Source organism: Glycine max, chromosome 10 (assembly GCF_000004515.6).
Source record: "Glycine max cultivar Williams 82 chromosome 10, Glycine_max_v4.0, whole genome shotgun sequence".
NCBI lineage: Eukaryota > Viridiplantae > Streptophyta > Magnoliopsida > Fabales > Fabaceae > Glycine > Glycine max.
The window spans coordinates 43,806,484-43,826,138 of NC_038246.2; the positions used below are offsets into that span (position 1 = coordinate 43,806,484).

Sequence of the window (19,655 nt, forward strand, 5' to 3'; positions counted from 1 at the left end):
ATCTTCTTAAGCTAGCTTCTAGTGATCAGCCACCATTTGTCATGGTGGAACATATATAGCGAATAATGGGAATATCTTCATGTGTTTTGAATATATTATTCGTCCTTCCTAGCTTTTCCCTCCTCAATTCAATAACAATTTGAAGTTCTAATCTTAATTATTTAATCTCATATTACAGAATAGTTTAACATTTTTTTTTTATCTTGAGGAAGATATTACGTACCACAAATATATTTGTGAAACTAATTCTATAAATATATTGGTCGAAGCTAATCATTAGATAAAATCCTCTTCAAAATAGCAATTATGCATGATCAGAACTTTTCCAACTTCATAGATAATACATATATATTTCAAGTCAAATTTATTTTCTTAATTAAGTTAACAATATTTCAAGTTCTAAGCTATACATATATCTATATTAGATAAATAAAAAAGGTATATATATATATATATATATATATATATATATATATATATATATATATATATATATATATATATATATATAAATTGAATAAAAATATTCTGAGCTATCCATAAGTTTTTATTTTAACGTGGGATGGCATACATGAAAACAGTAACAAAAAATGAAAAAGCACACCTACCTCAACTGGTTAATTGAAAGAAAAGGGTTTAAAAACAAGCCTCCTTTCAGTGACAATGACTCCATACTGTAATCAATGGCTTTTATGGCAAAGACGACACCAATCTCAGCCACTACTTCTATGGATGAATCGGTATTTGACACCTAGAAAGTCTTTGGGGGAACCATGCTTTTTTCATACACTTTTTATTTCTCAAACACACCCTCGAAAAATAGATACCCTATAAAGAGAGTCTAAGGCAAACAATCTAGCTACAAAGTGCTTTTTTTTTTGGTGGTTATCCTACCTACATATATAAAAGAATTGTCATGTGTCTTTACTACAGGTTTGGTGTCCTACCTGATGTCTTCAATCCACAGCAAAATAAGAGTCTAGGATTATGTAATTGAAGATATTTTATTTGGTTAACAGTCAAAAAGCAAAAGAAAAGTAGAGGCTGAAAGTAGAAGAGATAAGATTATTTCAAGATTTATCTGTTAATTAATGTTTGCCTAGAAAGGGTGAAGAAAAGATAAAAAATTAAATTAATTTTGAATAAATTACCTTGAATTCTGTTAAAATTCATAACTATCTTTAATTTTTAAGAAATTAATTTCATATATATATATTGTTACGTACACTTACGACATTTTTTTTATTTTTTTTTAGAAGCAAGAGAATATATTATTGAAAAAACAAAGGCCTTTGCTTTTCAACACAAGTTGTGCCAAAAGAACATGTTTTTCTCATTTTATATAAAATATTAAACATATATATATCTCTCTCTCTCTCTCTTTTAATGAAATATAGATATTATGTTTTGCTTTATGTCAAGCTGCATTTCACAATATTACAGCAGGGAATTGATGTATCCTATGTAATTTTAGTTCTCCACCTTTATTATTCTCAAGCAAATGCGCACTAGTAAAAAAAAGAGTATTCACTTTTTACTTTTTTATATTCAGATATTTTCGGGTAGCTCTGTCCAAAATAAAGCACATACTCAATGACGGACTAATTACATAATGCGAGAGGTAATCACTTTATTATCTAATAATAAGATACTTCAATTTAGATTACTCCTTTTATTTTTTTTTATTCTAATAATTATATCAATTTCTATTATTCCAACTACATATCTAAATCAATACAAGTAATTCATATCTTAAAATTAAGATTGAATCATTCAAATATTATTTAAGTTTATTTCTTGACGAAAATAATTTTTATTAGATTTTACTTAACTTCAAACCAAACTCTATATTAGTTAGAATCTTTTTTCTTGATAAATCGAAACCTTGAAAAAAAAAAAAAACAAAACATAATCCCTAACTATAGCAGAACATGTCTTGATCACTGATAGTTTAATTATATATAATTCCTAGAACCTATACTACAAAGTAAAAAAATACTGATTTAGTTTATTACCATAGTAAAAAATACATGCAAATATGCAATAAAAGAGTGGAAGCAGAAAAAACATTATGCATTTTCATACTATGAGGACAAGTGGATATTATGAAATCGGATGTTGGCCCCCCAAGGTGTTTTGATTATTGGTATTATTACAAACCTTTTTTCCCGCAAACTTTAAAAATCTCCATTACTTTTTTCAAAAAAAAAAAAGGAATCAAAGAAATGCCCTCCACACACGTGGCTGTGTTGAATGCAATACCGTTATATCCATCCATCAACAATTCAATAAATTTCTCATTGTAAAGGTAAAACCAAAAAAAAAAAGAAAAAAGAAAAAGAAAACAAACAACCGAAACCAAAAACCATGCTTTTCTTTAGTATTATTCTGATAATCTTATTTGAGCATAGGCAACAAGTTACAAAACAATAATAACATCATTGAACAGCAAACAACAGTAGTGACAGCAACAGCAACAACACAGTAGCTGCGAGATGGCGGTCTCTCTTCCTAAGACTATATATTGTGTTATCATTCAATCACATTGATATCCTTGTGTGCTTCTCGTGCCTTGCTCTCTTTATACACCCGTTCTCTCATGTGACTCTCTTCTTTCTGGTTTAATTCTACTCCTCCTTCGATTCATCTATCTCCTCCTTCATCTTCATTCTTCATACTTCATACACACATCATATTTAAGTAGTAATACCCTTCTTAATTAATAAGTACTCTTCTTTCTCATTAGTACTTTCTGGTTAATATCTGAGTGGATAACCAATCTCTGAGATGATGCCCCCTGAGCAAGAAACCACTAATATTGCACCAAAAGTTCCAGCCATCACAACCCGACAAGAGACCAGCTCGATCCACCATGATTCAGAGGGTTCAAACACTAACAAAATCAAACCAAGTTTAGAATTGGATGATAATTGCATTCCTGCGCAGCAACAGACTCAGCCAACACCACCACCACCAACAACATCAAGATTTTCCGTTCTTCACCAATCCTTGCGCCCCATTACCCTCAAAGTACTTATCAATCTTCTCTCATTTCCTTATAATATATAACCACCTGTTTGTTTATTTTTTTTGTCTTAATCCAATCATAAATAAGTAAAATTTAATTAAAAATTATTTTTATTAAAAATTAAACTTAATAATACATGAATGATTTAACCTTAAATTTAGTACATTAATCATTTATTCTCAATCACTTGGCTATATAATCACCTATTTATATTCACAAAATAATTTTATTTTTACTATCCATTTCCATATATGCACATATAATTATAAAATTGTTACATTTATTTTATTGCATATTTCATCTAATGTGACATTTTTTCTAGTTTATCATGCGACACCAAATTAACTATGTTAGTATGATGAAAGCATCATATATACTCTATAAAGAAATATGAAATAAAAGTGTGTACGTAAATTATTGCAAAAGATTGTTGTAAAAACAAGTTTTTCTCTAATTATCTATTATTTGTATTGGTCTATCTTTTTGTGGTATAGTTTGAAGACGTATCTTACACCATAACCTTCGAAAGCCAAAAGAAGAAGGGTTGCGTCTTACGTAAAGAATCAAAGCTAAGAAGAAAAGTCCTAACCGGAGTAACCGGAGTAGTGAACCCCGGAGAGTTAACGGCAATGCTGGGTCCCTCCGGCAGCGGCAAGACGACCCTCTTGACCGCCCTGGCCGGAAGACTCGCCGGAAAAGTCTCCGGCACCATAACCTACAACGGCCAAACCGACCCCACCTTCGTGAAACGCAAGGTAGGGTTCGTTCCCCAAGACGACGTTCACTACCCTCACCTCACAGTGTTAGAGACTTTAACCTACGCAGCGTTATTGAGACTTCCGAAGAGTTTGAGCAGAGAAGAGAAGAAGGAGCACGCGGAGATGGTGATTGCGGAGCTAGGGCTAACACGGTGTCGTAACAGCCCCGTTGGAGGGTGCATGGCTCTGTTCCGTGGCATTTCGGGTGGGGAACGGAAACGGGTCAGTATCGGGCAGGAGATGTTGGTCAACCCGAGTTTATTGTTTGTTGATGAGCCCACCTCGGGTTTGGACTCCACCACGGCCCAACTTATCGTGTCGGTGCTCCATGGACTCGCCCGGGCGGGTCGGACCGTCGTCGCCACCATCCACCAGCCCTCCAGCCGATTGTATAGGATGTTTGATAAGGTCATCGTGTTGTCGGACGGGCACCCAATTTATAGCGGGCATGCGGGTCGGGTCATGGACTATCTCGGATCCGTTGGATATGTCCCAGCTTTCAACTTCATGAACCCGGCAGATTTCCTGCTTGACCTTGCTAATGGTAAGTACTAACTAGTATCACCAAATTAAGGACTCATTTCTTTTAAAGTTTAATAAAATTGATTTTGAGAGGATTAATGTTTGAAGGTTATACATGATTATAGTCTATAAATTAGATCAATTTTAGTCATAAATTATTAGAATATATGTTTAAAGTAATTAAGCATACACTTCTCATCATCATGATGAGTTAAATTAATGTTGGCCACAAGTTTTGATATATGGTAAGGGGAATTTATTTTGTAAGTTTGTCAATGGGGCACTAAACATGTCTCTATGACTTTTGAAACCTTAATGGTTGCTATTTTTATTTCTGTGATGAGAAAGGAAAGTTTGGGAGTTTATGCATGTCAACTTCACGAAACAAGATTGACTATTGAGATTTTACACTTGTCATTAATTGGGTAGGTGAGGGTTCGTTTTCAGATTTTAAATAATAAATACTAATAGTAGTAGAGGTGCGCAAATAAAGCTTGGGGATTTTATCCGAACCCATGAACCTTGTTCTCAAGGCGGCAATAGCTGGTAATAATAATGGGTCATTAGAAGCAGTAAATTGATAAGACACTACATAACGAAGATGTTCATCCCTCTTGGACCAATTTCGCAACATGTGAGCTTTCTTTTGTGTTGGCATATATAATAGATCAACACAGAACAAACTTTATGTAATTTTTTTTATTATAAGCAGACAAACTTTATGTAATAAATGCTAAAGGTGTTTGGAATGGTCCGATTCTCATGGTGGCCAGATAAAGTTTTGCGAAAGATATAGTTGTGATTTGGAATTAATTAGAGCTGCTTTTTGTTTAGTACTACTATTTACCTTTGATTTACCTTGAAATGGTTTAGCATATATTTCCAAGTATCACAAGTTTTTACGAGACATCATAAAAGTTTATTACTTTTTTATTTTTTTACTTTTTCTGCATTTATAAGTGATTTTGTTTTCTTTCTTTTTCATTAATTACTTTTGCTCTCACCCTTACTAGTGGGGTACTTTTTCTTATTGTGAAGGTAAAAAGTTCTTTCTGGCAGCGCAATTTTCCTTCTCAGAAATATAGCCATCAATTTAATCAACAGCCTAACAACAATGGAGTCTTTAGCCAGTGTGTTATTGGCCATGCTACAACAGTTAGAAGTCCATTCTACTTTAATTCTAAAATTTGATGAGAAATTAAATTGAATTCCCTATAATTGCACAAGATATTTGAAGCACAGAAATAGTGGCATGGTGGACAGGGTGGTCGAAGCATCTTCAATCATGGTTGCTAATTTGTCCTTGGATCATGTGTTGTTATATTTGGTCACACAAGTCTAAAAAACATTAGTGGATTAATTTGCATTCAATTTGTTGCGAAACATACTGGAGAGCCTTCTAATACTTTAGATGCTGTGGTTTGGCAGGCGTAGTTGCTGATGTCAAACATGATGATCAAATAGACCACCATGAGGATCAAGCTTCAGTCAAACAGTCCCTAATTTCATCGTTTAAGAAGAACTTATATCCTGCTCTTAAAGAAGACATTCACCAAAATAACAGTCATCCGTCAGCTTTTACATCAGGAACACCTAGACGTAAGTATTGAATATTGTATGTTAAACAGTGTTAGTTATATATGCACAACACCATGGCTAATTAAATGACACCATTATTTATGCCTGATAGGCTCTGATAACCAATGGACCTCTAGCTGGTGGGAGCAATTCAGGGTGCTTCTTAAGAGGGGTTTACAAGAGAGGAGGCATGAATCTTTTTCTGGCTTAAGGATTTTCCAAGTCTTGTCTGTATCCATTCTCTCAGGACTTCTGTGGTGGCACTCTGATCCTGCCCATGTACAAGATCAGGTACTTATGAACCTATATATTATGTTTTTTTGGATGAAAATTCATAGGTACATACATGGCTACTTGTAAAAGATACTTGCCATTTTTCTTGTGCTATATACCCAATTCCCTAGACAAGGAGGTCTAGCTCAATTTGGTTGAGTTATTGTAAATTCCTTGACATTATTTTCCATTCCTCCGGATAAAAAAAAATACTCAGTTCCTAGTTAATTTGCATTAAAACACTCAATGAAAAGTGATATCTTAATTCTTGAGTAGTAATACTTATTAACAATATGACACTTGTAACAGGTGGGACTCCTTTTCTTCTTCTCCATCTTTTGGGGATTCTTCCCTCTCTTCAATGCCATCTTTGCCTTCCCTCTGGAGAGGCCAATGTTAATAAAAGAAAGATCATCAGGGATGTACAAACTCTCCTCATACTATGTTGCTAGGATGGTGGGAGATTTACCAATGGAGCTAGTGCTTCCTACCATCTTTGTAACTATCTCCTACTGGATGGGTGGTCTCAAGCCTTCATTGGTCACATTTGTGCTAACCCTCTTGATCATGCTTTTCAATGTTTTAGTCTCTCAAGGCATAGGCCTAGCACTTGGGGCCATTCTCATGGATGTGAAGCAGGCCACAACACTAGCTTCAGTGACCATGTTGGTGTTTCTCTTGGCTGGTGGCTACTACATTCAGCAAATGCCGGCTTTTATAGCTTGGTTGAAGTACATTTCTTTCAGCCACTACTGCTATAAGCTACTAGTAGGAGTACAGTATTCAGTAAATGAGGTATACGAATGTGGACCAGGGTTGCATTGTAGGGTAAGAGATTTTCCTGCCATAAAGTGTATGGGGCTTGATGATACTATGTGGGGAGATGTGGCTGCATTGACTGTAATGTTGATTGGATACAGAGTTGTGGCATATCTAGCCTTGAGGATGGGGCAGCCTCACTGACTAAGACTTGACAAATTAGAGACCAGGTTATTAATTTTCAAGTTTGGTTATTTTAATCACCACCTCAGTTAATGTGGTAATTCGATTCAAATTGTAACGGTGAATATCTTAAGTCCTTGTGATTAATTGACAAATGAAGCAATCAACCATTGTAATTTTAATCACCACCTTTTGATGCCAGCAATCAACCATTGCCCTCTCTCAGCATATGTATTTGGCCTTGTTTATCTATCAGACCAGCACACTATTGTTCATTCATTTTATGATTTTATTATTCTGGTACTTAAATGGATTCGTTCCATTATTATCTTGTTGAAGTGAAATTGCAAAACCAAACTAATTAATTGAAAATTCTGCACACCCTATCCTTTATTTGGAGCTGACTCCTTAAAATGATTCAGTGGGAGTGTGGGACTGGCTTTGATGAAAAAAAATCAAGATTACGTAGAACTGGTTTAGATGAAACAAGATAGTACTTTCTCCGTCTTTTTAATAAGAAAAAAAATCTAATATTTTTTGCTTTTAAATATAAATAAATTTCATTTACATGAGTTTTATTTAATGAGACAATCTTTAAAATATTCTTCATTTAAGAGAAAGTTTATATTTGATATCAAATTTCAATAAAAAGTAAGTTATAAAAAAATATTATCAGAATTGACACTATTTAATAAGATTAATTAATTTTCTTGTGAAATTAATATTTTTTTCTTATAAATAAGAACAGAGGAGTAATACACATTGAACTAAAGGCAAGCATAGCAATTAATTTTGTAACATAATGGTCTAAAGCCGCTTTCATCTTTATCAGATAGCATTTTATACCAGTTCCTGCCTTCCTGGCAACTACATTATACTAATGATGTGCATTGGGTTGAATCTCCATCTTTTACATTTTCTACTGGTCCATTGTTCATTGAAAATCAATCCTTTGTGACACGGAAAGGAAGAAAGAAGAGTAGAAAACAAAAAGATTATCATTACTGTTTTTAATGTATGCCTTTTAGAACAAATCCGAAATACATCTTAAGTAAAAAATTAGAAAATATAGATTACAAATAAAAGAAAACAAATCTTTTAGCTTGAAGAAGGAGCAAAGCATACCTTATTTGCCTTTTTTTTTCAAACCAACAATATTTTGTGCATGACGTATTCCAAATGACCGCATAAAATATTAGAAATCAATTAATCAATAGTTGTTTTCTGTTAAATTATTATAAAATTGCATAATAAAAAACAAATGATTACATCAATTAATCTATTTGTAACACTAATATTAACGTAACAAATTAAATCTCTTATAATTTAGAATTCATATATATATATATATATATATATATATATATATATATATATTAAATTATTAGTTCAAATTTAGAGGTCCATTATCTGAGATAAAATAAAAGTCTTAAGTTATTTGAAATCAACACTAAAATAAATAATTGAGAAATACATCATACTTCCTTTTAAAATCTAACTTAATTATAATTTAAAATATTCATTTTGAAACATACAAATATGGCTGAGGGTTTAATTAAATGCTTGAGGGTTTAATTGTTCTTAAAACCCGAATATGTTCATCAATAAATTATTTTTGTAATATTTTATTAAATAAATATGTCCTGTTATTCCGACACTTCATCAAGGAACCGTTCATCCTATTAAGTTTAATCTAGTATATAAATCCTCATATGGCTGCAAACATAGCTTAGATGTAGTTCAGAGGAAAAGTTTTCTCGCTAACATAAATTCGTACATAAATGTCTGACATAAACACAGAACAATTATTTTTCTGACATCCACTCCTTTATATTTCACCAAATCAAACGTATTCCTTGACAGACAATAGAAGTTACAACAAATAATTTTTTTTGTAGTTACTTCTTAGACCATGTCAGGCACGAATTTTTTGCTGTTGCCTTTAATTAACAAGGAAAAGAACCCATTATCTATATCCTCTAAATTGAATAGGTCTATAGCTGTTACCAAACAAAGAAGAACATATCCAAATACCAGTCCTTCTAGATGGCATCAGATAAACGGCATATGAATCATGCCGGCCTCATCACCATGTGAAACCAAATTGTAGAATATGAATCCAATAATTAATAATATCTACAAAATATGCCTAAGGTAAAAAAAAAGCATTAGATGTTGCAGCATTATCCCTCCATCATCCCATGGTTGAGTTTATTCCATTCCCTCAAGATGGTTTCTGGAAATTTGGTGCATGTAATTGTAATAACCCTATGTTCAAATTCAGCTATAAATGCATGAATCTTGTAGCGTTAAAACCTGAGGCAAGGAGAAGAGTAGTGTAAAATGGCATCACTCAAAGCTGAGATACCTGTTGAGAAATCTTGTTGCTCTCAACCATCTGCAGGACAGGTGAAGAAAGAGTCTTCTGCCAAACCTAGTTCAGGCACTTCCAAAGCCACAGCCTCCAAACCAACCCCAAAGAAAACTCCAAGCCAGAATAGGAAGAAGGTATATATATATATATTAGCAAATTCTTTTTAAGCTCATTAATTTCATATACTTCATAGTTAGCAAATGTTAATTGTATTCATGTCACACTCACACCACACAACCATAGCAATATACATATGCATGAATTTACTTAATTGACTCTGGCACTGATCAAGTAATCTTTTGAACGGTATTTTAGGCAAGCAGCAATAAATAAGCTGAAGATGTGAGAGTGAAAAGTACGAATGGCTAAAAAATAGTAGTTGGACTTGGAATTATGGGAGGAGTCCATAAGGATAATGTTATATGGTGCTCTTCAACCATGATTATACTAAGTAGTGCTATTGTCTGTACCACTTGTTTATGTTGTTTCTTTGTTATGTAACTCCAAGATGCCTTGGCCTAATAAATAAAATATACTTATTCTATGATGAAGTTGTTCAAACAGAAATTTTTATTAATTTTGATAGTTGATACTATCTTTTTCCCTAACTGATAAAAAAAAAAAAATTCTACCACTTTCTCACACACCTAAGTATCAGGACTCAAATGAACATATGTTTGTCTTACGTCATTTTTTCTTCTTCTTTACACTCATTTTATGTTTTCATAAAGTATTAAATTACAAAATTATTAAATTATTGAAAAGAATGAAAAACGAAAATAATCGATACAAAAAGAGCTAGTTCTTTTTTAACTGTAAAGACAGCTGTGAAAAAAAAAGCCCCCACCCGACCCAACAGGATTAAAAAAAATTGAGAACTGAATTGTGTAATAGGAGAAACTAATGAAGTAGAGTAGTATAACAAAGAATCTAACTCAATTGAATTGGGTGAATAAGATAGGTGAATATTATAAATCTTTCCGCATTAAATTCAATTTCTATAAATAAAAAAAAAGTAAATTAAGTTCCTCAAATTGTAAAATGTTATCATAAAAATCAATTTCTGAAATGAAAAAAAATGTCAAATAAATATTTGAAATTGAATTTTGTTAGTCATGTTAATTAATTCTTGTCATCGTCGAAAACCATATTTTTAAAAAAATGACAAAGCAAACTTAATCATAAGTAAGAACTAAAGCATATTTTAAAAAGATTTTTTTTTACTTTAAATAAAAGAATTATGCATTAGGCCTTTTTGTCAATCCATTTTTGCTTTAAAAATATAATGACAAATATTTTTTTATTGATGAATCTAAGATTTAAGCTTTAATTGCTTTAATCCCTTGCATCATAGATGTACATTAAATGACACATTTTTAGGAAATAAAATGATAATGAAATACATTACAAAAAGATAAAAGAATCATATAACACGTGAATTAATTAGCATGAGATTATTCTGATTTAATTAGTGATCTTAAATTTGAATTTTGTGTATGTAATTATATTAAATATTCATAACGAAAATTTTGTTGTTCATGATAATTATACATGACTCGGAGATGATTGTCTCTAAAATATTTGTGATGTAGACAAAAACAAAAAGACAATAAATTACAATCCAAATTCTTTTATCATTATACTAGTATATAACTTATTATTATTATTAACTTAGTTTTCAGATTTTATAACTATTTCCTCCAAATGATTGATGATTTACCATTCAAAATTAATTATTCCATCAACGATATTTTTAACTTATATATATATATATATATATATATATATATATATATATATATATATATATATATATATATATATTACTGATATTTTTAATTTTCAACGACATATTAAAACTTATATTTCACATTTACCTAAATGAATTCCATATCAATCTAATAATTTTTTTTATATTGTGACTTTCAAAATTTCAACCACCACCATTAGTCACCAAATAATTATAAGTAATATGTTTATGAAAGAGTAAAAATATTTTAATAAAATTATTTCAATAAGTAACTTATTGATTATTGTAATATTTATAAAAAAAAATAGTAAGTACCAGTCATTTTATAATGGAGATAGCAGTATCATTATAATTCCTAAATTTTACAACTTATAATTATAATCTTTAAAAATCTAAAACTAATTTATACTCATATCTGATAATACACTTATTATTAATTTGTTTTAGTACAAACTCTAACCAATGTTACTCACTCAATTGTTTAGTACTAGATTGTTTTGTTTTCTGTTAAAGTATTTTTACTTATATAATTAAAAATTATCATCCTTTTTTCCTATTTTTAAGATTGTGAAAATAATTGAAAAATCAAACAAATATTTTCTTACCGTTTCTTTCACAATTCAAAATTAATTATTCATAAAAAATAATAATATATATAATTGCCAATAGAAAACTGGAAAGAAAAATATATATAAAATAAAAATCAAATTTCCTTTCTACGCTGCTGCTCAGTAAATATACCTACTTCTGGAATATGGTTTCATCAAAGATAATGTTAGAAAAAATTACTGAGCAGATCTAGAAGTATCTGATTCTAAAGTGTTTCATGCATGGATTGGATGATCTACAAGTCATTTTATTCTCATTCCAATCTATCTCCACCATTAATTCACCATCATCAACGTAAGCTGGGATTCGAGTTCTACTCCAATTGCTATTGCCTCCAAGCTAGTGAGTTTTAGACTCCTATAAAAGGCACTGTGTTTCAGAGCTTGCATGCATAGCAAAGAAACATAACAATTTATATATATAAATAGTGTATTTTGCTTTAGATATTTTGAGTAACATGGCATCCCTCAAGGCTGACAAACCCGTTGGCACTCAACTTTTTGGGCAGGGTAAAAAGGAAGCTGCTCCCAAAGCTAGTGATGGTGCATCATCCAAATCCAAGGGTTCAGCTTCCAAATCTGCTACCAAGAAAGTTCCAGTACAGAAGCCCCAAGAATCCAAGAAAAAGGTATCTCTCCTTTTTCGTAACAGTGACACATTAATATGGTGTTACATATTGAGTTCTTTTTATGAATTATGATGATTCTCTTGTTATGTGCTTAAATCTAAGTATAACTAGATGAATTTATTTTTTTTGCTTTTTCTGTGCATATATAGGGAAAAGGAGGCAAATCATCTACAAAGCACTAGCCAGAAAGCCTTATTAATTTACTGAAGGAAAGTGTGGTTTAATTGTAAGAATAAAAAGCCACACAAATATTGGATACAATAAAAATTGTACCTTGTTTTCCTTTGCAGTCAAGGTATCTTGGCTTCCTATGTGATCAGCTTGCTCTAGGCTTGATATATATAATCAAAATAATATTTTTGCATTTTAAAACAATTTTGCCTCATTTTTATATTGAGATGTGCTTAAAATTTGGGGGTTTATTGTCCTTACATTTTTTTTTTGTTACAAGTTGTCGTTACATGTGGTATTTGGTTAGAGAATAAAAAGGTAAAAAAAATACATTTATAATTTTTTTCTTAATTTAGAGGGAAAAATAATGGAGTCTAAATTTCTTCTCTTCCACTTTTTTTACTCCTAAAATTTAGATGTAATGATTTAAACATTTTCCTTTAAAAAAATGATTTAAATAGTTTTGTACTGATATTCAATGTATGAAGGATAAAACTTAAATCAATGAATGAAGGATAAAACTTAAATCAATGAATGAAGGATAAAACTTAAATTCTAGACGCGAGTTGTTGTTGTTTCACGAAAAGTCACTACTGAGCTTATAGCCTTAAGCTTTTCTTTCTTTCTCTCTTTCTTTGTTCAGAATCATCCTCGAATGCATTGCAGAGACCTGCCATGGCTTTTCCAACAAAACTTTGATGTCATTGATGATAAAATCAAGAAACGTATTCCAGTATTGAATATAAGAAGAAAAAATAATTTGTGCTAATAAAAAAGTTAATTAAATCATTTATTTAAAAAATAATATTTTTTAAACTGTCTTTTTATTAGAATATGAAATAAAAATAAGAAATATAATCCCAATTAAATATTTTGAAAATGATTACATCAACTAGGATAAAATTAATTAAAATTTGCTTTATGGGATTAAGCATTGCACATCATTCTTCTAAACCATTGATGCCAACCCATGCTTAATGGGCAAATTGACGGATAATATTCACAAACCCATCTGCATCCCTTTTTGAGCCCATTAACCCAATTTTGTTTTGTGCAATTTACATAGCATTATAAACCTGTTAAATGTTCGCTGTGTAGCATGAAAAAATTTCAACTCATTAACAGCCTTGTAATTTTGTGGCAAAATATGGTCATTTATTTTTATAGTACGTTTTCCGTTTTTTTCTTTTCTTTTCAAATACATAGGACTGTTTCACTTTTTTTTTAAGCCAAGAAGAAGGAGAAGAGGGTGGTTTTTTAAGTACACATGCTTTCCATTTGAGTTGCTCCCATTTTAGCCAAACCATAATTAAGCACTATATAATTTCCTTCACGAACAATATGACGAAGTGATGCTTGCAATACTCCATTCAATCTCTCACTGCAGATGCTTTCTAAGATAGAAAGCATATACATGAAATACTGAAGACTGAAGAGGAGTGTTTAATCAAGTGAATAACAAGCTGTGAATATGCAATTAAAAAAAAAAAACTTTGAAAATGTGTAGCATTTTACTCTTCTTTGCCCATGATTCCAAGTCATATATTTAACCCATGTAAAAAGCCCAAGTAATCTGCATGAATGCTTGCGGCAATTTCAACATATATATCCAATGAAGCCAACAGTCTAATCCCCAAGTTGCCTCAAAAAAACAAAAAAAAAAAAAAAGTAAACCTCCAAAACCTGCATCTTGACTATCAATATACAAATTTATATGATTGCATAATTTATTAGTATATAAATAAATAGTTATAGATTATTCTTATTTATGAGAAATAAATTTTAATAATTGAATATTACGTTTGACTGGATTAAAATGTAAAAGTTGTACATTTGTTGATTTTTTACATAAAAATCTTAGGTATTTTATTAAAATAAAAAATTATATTTCTTATTTTTTTTATATAAAAATCTTATAAAATATTTAAAAAGGAACCGATACATTAATAGAATTTAATAATGATGGATGTTATAAAAAATAATTTTATACAATCATTCAATCATAATTTATTGTTAATGAGATTTTTAAAATATTTATCTTAAAAATTAACAAACTTGTTATTGTGAATTATAATTAAATAACAGTATAAATTTTTTTATATTATTGATGTATAATTCTTTTTCTAATCAGTCCAGTGAATCGGTCGAGAGACATCCTTTGTGAAGCAGGAAAAAATATTATCCTTTAAATATCTACAATACATAATTATTTAAATAAGTTATTTGTCTAAAATTTATGAATCCTACAATATCTCATAGATTTAAGAACTTTACACAGAAATTTACTTGAATACGTAGAGTGAGTGTTTAACTTGAAATATGTTAAATTTTATATTTAAAAAATAATTCTTTAACTCGTAAGAATGAATTAAATAATAATTATTTATATAAACAACTCACTTAAATAATACATTATAAACTCATCCACTTTAATAATTAAAATAATATTACTTAATTTTAATTTTAAGTCACTCATTAAATTCGCGCATTAAAGATGTTTTTAACCGCACAATAAAAAATATTAGAAAAAGAAAAGGCAGTATAAAAAATCCATCCATGCTTAAGCTTTGGACTCCCGAAACGGTGGGTGACTTCCAAAACGGAACACTCCAAATTCTCATATAATATTTGTCCAATTGGATAAGAATGATTTCTTCTGGACGGAAACCTTCTGCATAGGTGTTCAACCAATAGCTATCCACCCTGCTAACCACACCTCAATCATAAATAAATACATCAATTATTGTAGCCAATCTTCCAAGAGTAGCTCTTTCTTGTTCATTTCTTTTTGGGTCAAATTCTTTCCTGATATTTCACATTTTTTACTTTGATTAATCTATTTTTAAATACAAAAATAATCTCGCGTCACTTTTTTTATATTTCTAAATTGTTAAATTAATGAATATATAAAAAAAGTATTATTTTCAAATGAGAGTAAAACGAATATATAAGAAAAATCACGCGCGTGAAAGGGAACGCGAGAGATGTTAATTAGTTCGAATTCACTAATAACAAAAAATACTAATAAAAAATTTGTGAAATAATAAATATATTTAAATATGTCTTCAAAGCTTCAACAACAAGAGTGATTAAAGAAAAGAGAATAAAGGAAAAAAAAATTATGAGTTTAAATTTTTTAACTAACATTTCTCACCAAACTAATATTTATTAGTTTAAACTTATCATATGATATAAAATTATTTTATATTGTAATTATATAATTTATTTTCTCTTTTAATTATTAATTTTTAACAATTTAGTTAAAGTTATAAAAAAGGTACCCTGAAATTGAATTTAAGTTTGTGGATAATGCACCGATTCCAAATTGAATAGAGAGAAAGAGAGTGAAGGAGAAGCCAGAAAGAGATTTGTGGAAAACACAATGACAAACCACGACAAGTGTCCTACCACCTGTACACGAAAGCACACGTGCATGACCTTGCTGATTGACACGTGTCTTCAAGGCACCTTGAAGAGTCTCTATATATATGGCTTCACAATGCCACCGTCAACAAGCAACGAAGCACGACGTGAGAGAGATTGTGAAGTAGAAATCGGTGCAAGAAATTCTCCACTTTATCTAAAAAAATTCGGTGAGTTTGTGAAGACAAAAAATCACTAGCTACTCAAAAATGGCCACAGTAGGAAGGAACGTTGCAGCTCCTTTGCTGTTTCTTAACTTGATCATGTATTTTATTGTTCTTGGCTTTGCTAGTTGGTGCCTCAACAGGTTCATCAATGGCCAAACTTACCACCCTAGTAAGCTTATACACTTCATCTATCCATTTCCATACCATTTCCCCTTCACTATTTTGTCATTTTATATATTATCATTTGATTGATTGGTTCATCATTCACGTTACAAAACGTTACTTTTTCTAACTTCCCCCATCATCTATTGGAGACTACAACAACATTCATTAATGATTCACAGAGTGGACAGTAAAGTGTCTAAGCTAAGATAATTAACAATGGTCTTATAATTATTTGAATTTATGAACTGGTAGCAGTTAGTTAATTAATGACAAAAAATAGCATCTTGTCGTTACATTCCGAATTGAAAAAAGTGTTAAATTAAAATGACCCCTTGTTTTTTATTTTCCTTTCAGGTTTTGGTGGAAATGGTGCAACCATGTTTTTCTTAACCTTCTCCATACTAGCAGCTGTTCTGGGCATCGTGTCCAAACTTTTGGGTGGGAATCACATGAGGACATGGAGGAGTGACAGTTTAGCATCTGCAGGAGCCACATCAATGGTTGCTTGGGCAGTCACAGCTCTAGCATTTGGGTAAGTCATACATACTAAACTAACCTCACTATGTGGCCTTAATTTTTTTTCTATCACCAAATGTTAGTTTGTTTGATTAACCACTAGTCTTTTTTTTTTCTTTAATTAACCATTGAATTCATCTTATATATCTTCGTGTGTTATGAGGGGTAACAAAAAGTTGTGTGTGTGGATATGGAACTGCAGGTTGGCTTGCAAGCAAATACACTTAGGAGGGCATAGAGGGTGGAGGCTGAGGGTAGTGGAGGCATTCATAATAATACTAACATTCACACAGTTGTTGTACCTGATACTGATCCACGCGGGGCTATATAGCAGCAGATATGGTCCCGGGTACCATGACACTGACTATGGTCATGGACATGGTGTGGGAGGGACTACAGGAGATCCAATGCACAAGCCTGCTACTGCAGGAACTCGTGTCTAAGTGCCACTGCACTGCACCACCTTTGTTAATTTCTTCTCTTCAATCATGTTCTACTTTACCTTTTGTTGGAACTTTCTTTTTTTCATTGTCTTTGGTTTAGATCACTTGGATTGTGTAATGTCTTTGTTGGCTTGTTGTTTTCTTACACATGATAGTCACTTTGTAGCATGACATTGTGTGGTGTATATGAATGGCTGTAATTGATTTTGTATCAGCCCTCTATCATGTGTATCTATGTTTGTGGTTCCACATCTCAGACATGAATTTTTCATGCTTACTGAGAAGTTAATAAATTTCTTAGACGTAACCTTTTACTTCTCAACGGATTTAACTCATCGTTCTGCCCCCATCTTGAGACTGATCGATCTGCTGGTAACTTATATATTGTGAATTCAAGGTAAATGCACAGTGAATCTAAATTAATTCAATTGATGAGCTTAATAAAAAAAAAAAATACTATATAAAATCAATTGAATTGATGTTTTCAATATTTACTGAACCGCGTTAGCAAATGATTTTGGCCTTGCTAATACCACCAATGTGCATGTAGCAGTTATGCGTTATAACTCAGTTGTTTAAAGCACATAAGAGAAAATGATATTTTGAAGAATTAGAAGAAAATTGTATGATAATTAAATAAAGTGATCAATGAAAATTAAAAGATAGTATGTTAAAGTGATTTAAAATGCAGCGTTGAGTGAAGAAAAAGAATGATATTTAGAAGAAAATTGTATGATAATTAAATAAAGTGATCAATGAAAATTGAAAGATTTATGATAATTTTTTAAGATAATGTGCTTATATATTTTTTAAGTTTCTTAAATGAAATATATATTCAATATTAAGTATGATATGGAACTTATTATATATTTTTTGGAATTCTTTAATCATATTTTTTATTTTGTATGACAACTCAAATCGTCACCTTTTTATATATAGTTCTTATTAATATATATATATATATATATATATATATATATATATATATATATATATATATATTAATTTTTACATCATAACTTTTATCAATAGTTGTCACCTTTTTATAATTTTTGTATGACAACGCAAATCGTCACCTTTTTATATAAAGTTCTTTTTAATATATATATATATATATATATATATATATATATATATATATATATATATATATTATAAGATATTTTATCAGTAACACGTAAATTATTTTTTAAATATTGATAAATTTTTTTATTTTGTCTTAACACATAAAAGAAACGTAAGTGATTCTGCCGACATTGATTGCAATTTGTAATCGGTGAAAAAAGCAGGAACATTCTGTTGGTGTGTGTAATGTGTTTAATAGTATCGCTTGTTATGTTGCGGATAGATAGTTAAAGTTTCTACTCTGGGCGCCGCCTCAAGAAAAAAGAGTTACTAAAATAACAATAATAATAAAAATAAAAAATTTTAAATAGTAGAAAAATATTATAGAAAATAAATATAACAAAAAAATATATGTAGCAATAATTTATTATTATATAAATAATAATTTTATAATAAAAAATTTAAAAATATTACAAAAATAAGATATATTTTTTATACACAAATAGCAAGTCTAGTTTAAATTAATTTCAATCATAAAATTATATTAAAATGACTATTTTTACCTCAATCATAGCTCATTCCGTCTCAAATTTTATGACACGTGTAAGAGGTATCGCTCTAAAATAGTTGTCATATAGAAAAAGTTTAGGAGAGGCAATGAAATTCCTAAACTTACACTACTCTCAACTAGTGATTATTTCTGTGATTTTTTGAAAAATTTTATTATAACTATTTGATTTTATACTATAAATTTAAGATGTTATTTAAAAAAAGTAATGATTCTTTTTTTTTACTTTTTTCTTATGAATTATATATTTATTTATCATTTTTTAAAAATTTAAGTATCAACCCGGTTCAAAATTTTCTTTGAATTCTTTTAAAAAATGTAACCTTTTAAATTAATTATTTATAAATTTTTCATATTATTTTTTTATCAAATTATTTAACTTTAAATTATTTTCAAAAGTTTTATAATCTAGTTTTTCTCTTTAAATTTAAACCCTTATGTTTTCTCACTTGTTTGTTCGAATTAATTATACATATTTATCTTTTAATTTTAAATTAAATTAAATTAAAAATTACATGTATCACACACAAAATATTTATTAATTTATTATATTACTAGACACTATTTTCTTTCGGATAAAAGTTTTAACATGAGTCTTCCGTTCACATTAGTTGTAACTTGGGTTTGATTATTACTTTTTTTCTTGTTGTCAGACAATATGTAAATTCCTCTATA

The 19,655-nt window shown here is 30.0% G+C and overlaps 3 protein-coding genes and 1 long non-coding RNA gene across 4 annotated transcripts; all 4 read left to right on the forward strand.

Annotated features, from left to right (window-relative positions):
• Positions 1-2,470: 2,470 nt before the first annotated feature.
• Positions 2,471-7,404, forward strand: LOC100792991 (ABC transporter G family member 21). The gene is made up of 5 exons (XM_006589331.4): positions 2,471-3,030; positions 3,523-4,330; positions 5,737-5,907; positions 5,999-6,177; positions 6,469-7,404. The coding sequence occupies exons 1-5, from the start codon at positions 2,788-2,790 to the stop codon at positions 7,120-7,122; spliced, it is 2,055 nt and encodes a 684-aa protein (XP_006589394.1). The 5' UTR covers positions 2,471-2,787; the 3' UTR covers positions 7,123-7,404.
• A 1,916-nt stretch (positions 7,405-9,320) lies between these two features.
• Positions 9,321-10,022, forward strand: LOC106794921 (uncharacterized). The gene is made up of 2 exons (XR_001382990.3): positions 9,321-9,609; positions 9,791-10,022. It is a non-coding gene; the product is annotated as an uncharacterized lncRNA (long non-coding RNA).
• A 2,203-nt stretch (positions 10,023-12,225) lies between these two features.
• On the forward strand, positions 12,226-12,881 carry LOC100527690 (uncharacterized). Its single transcript, NM_001364657.1, has 2 exons — positions 12,226-12,462; positions 12,612-12,881. Exons 1-2 carry the CDS (start codon positions 12,292-12,294, stop codon positions 12,642-12,644), a joined length of 204 nt encoding a protein of 67 aa, NP_001351586.1. The 5' UTR covers positions 12,226-12,291; the 3' UTR covers positions 12,645-12,881.
• Positions 12,882-16,146: 3,265 nt separating this feature from the next.
• PM3 (maturation protein PM3) lies at positions 16,147-17,654 on the forward strand. Its single transcript, NM_001251176.2, has 3 exons — positions 16,147-16,392; positions 16,743-16,920; positions 17,107-17,654. Exons 1-3 carry the CDS (start codon positions 16,266-16,268, stop codon positions 17,345-17,347), a joined length of 546 nt encoding a protein of 181 aa, NP_001238105.1. The 5' UTR covers positions 16,147-16,265; the 3' UTR covers positions 17,348-17,654.
• The last annotated feature ends 2,001 nt before the right edge of the window (positions 17,655-19,655 follow it).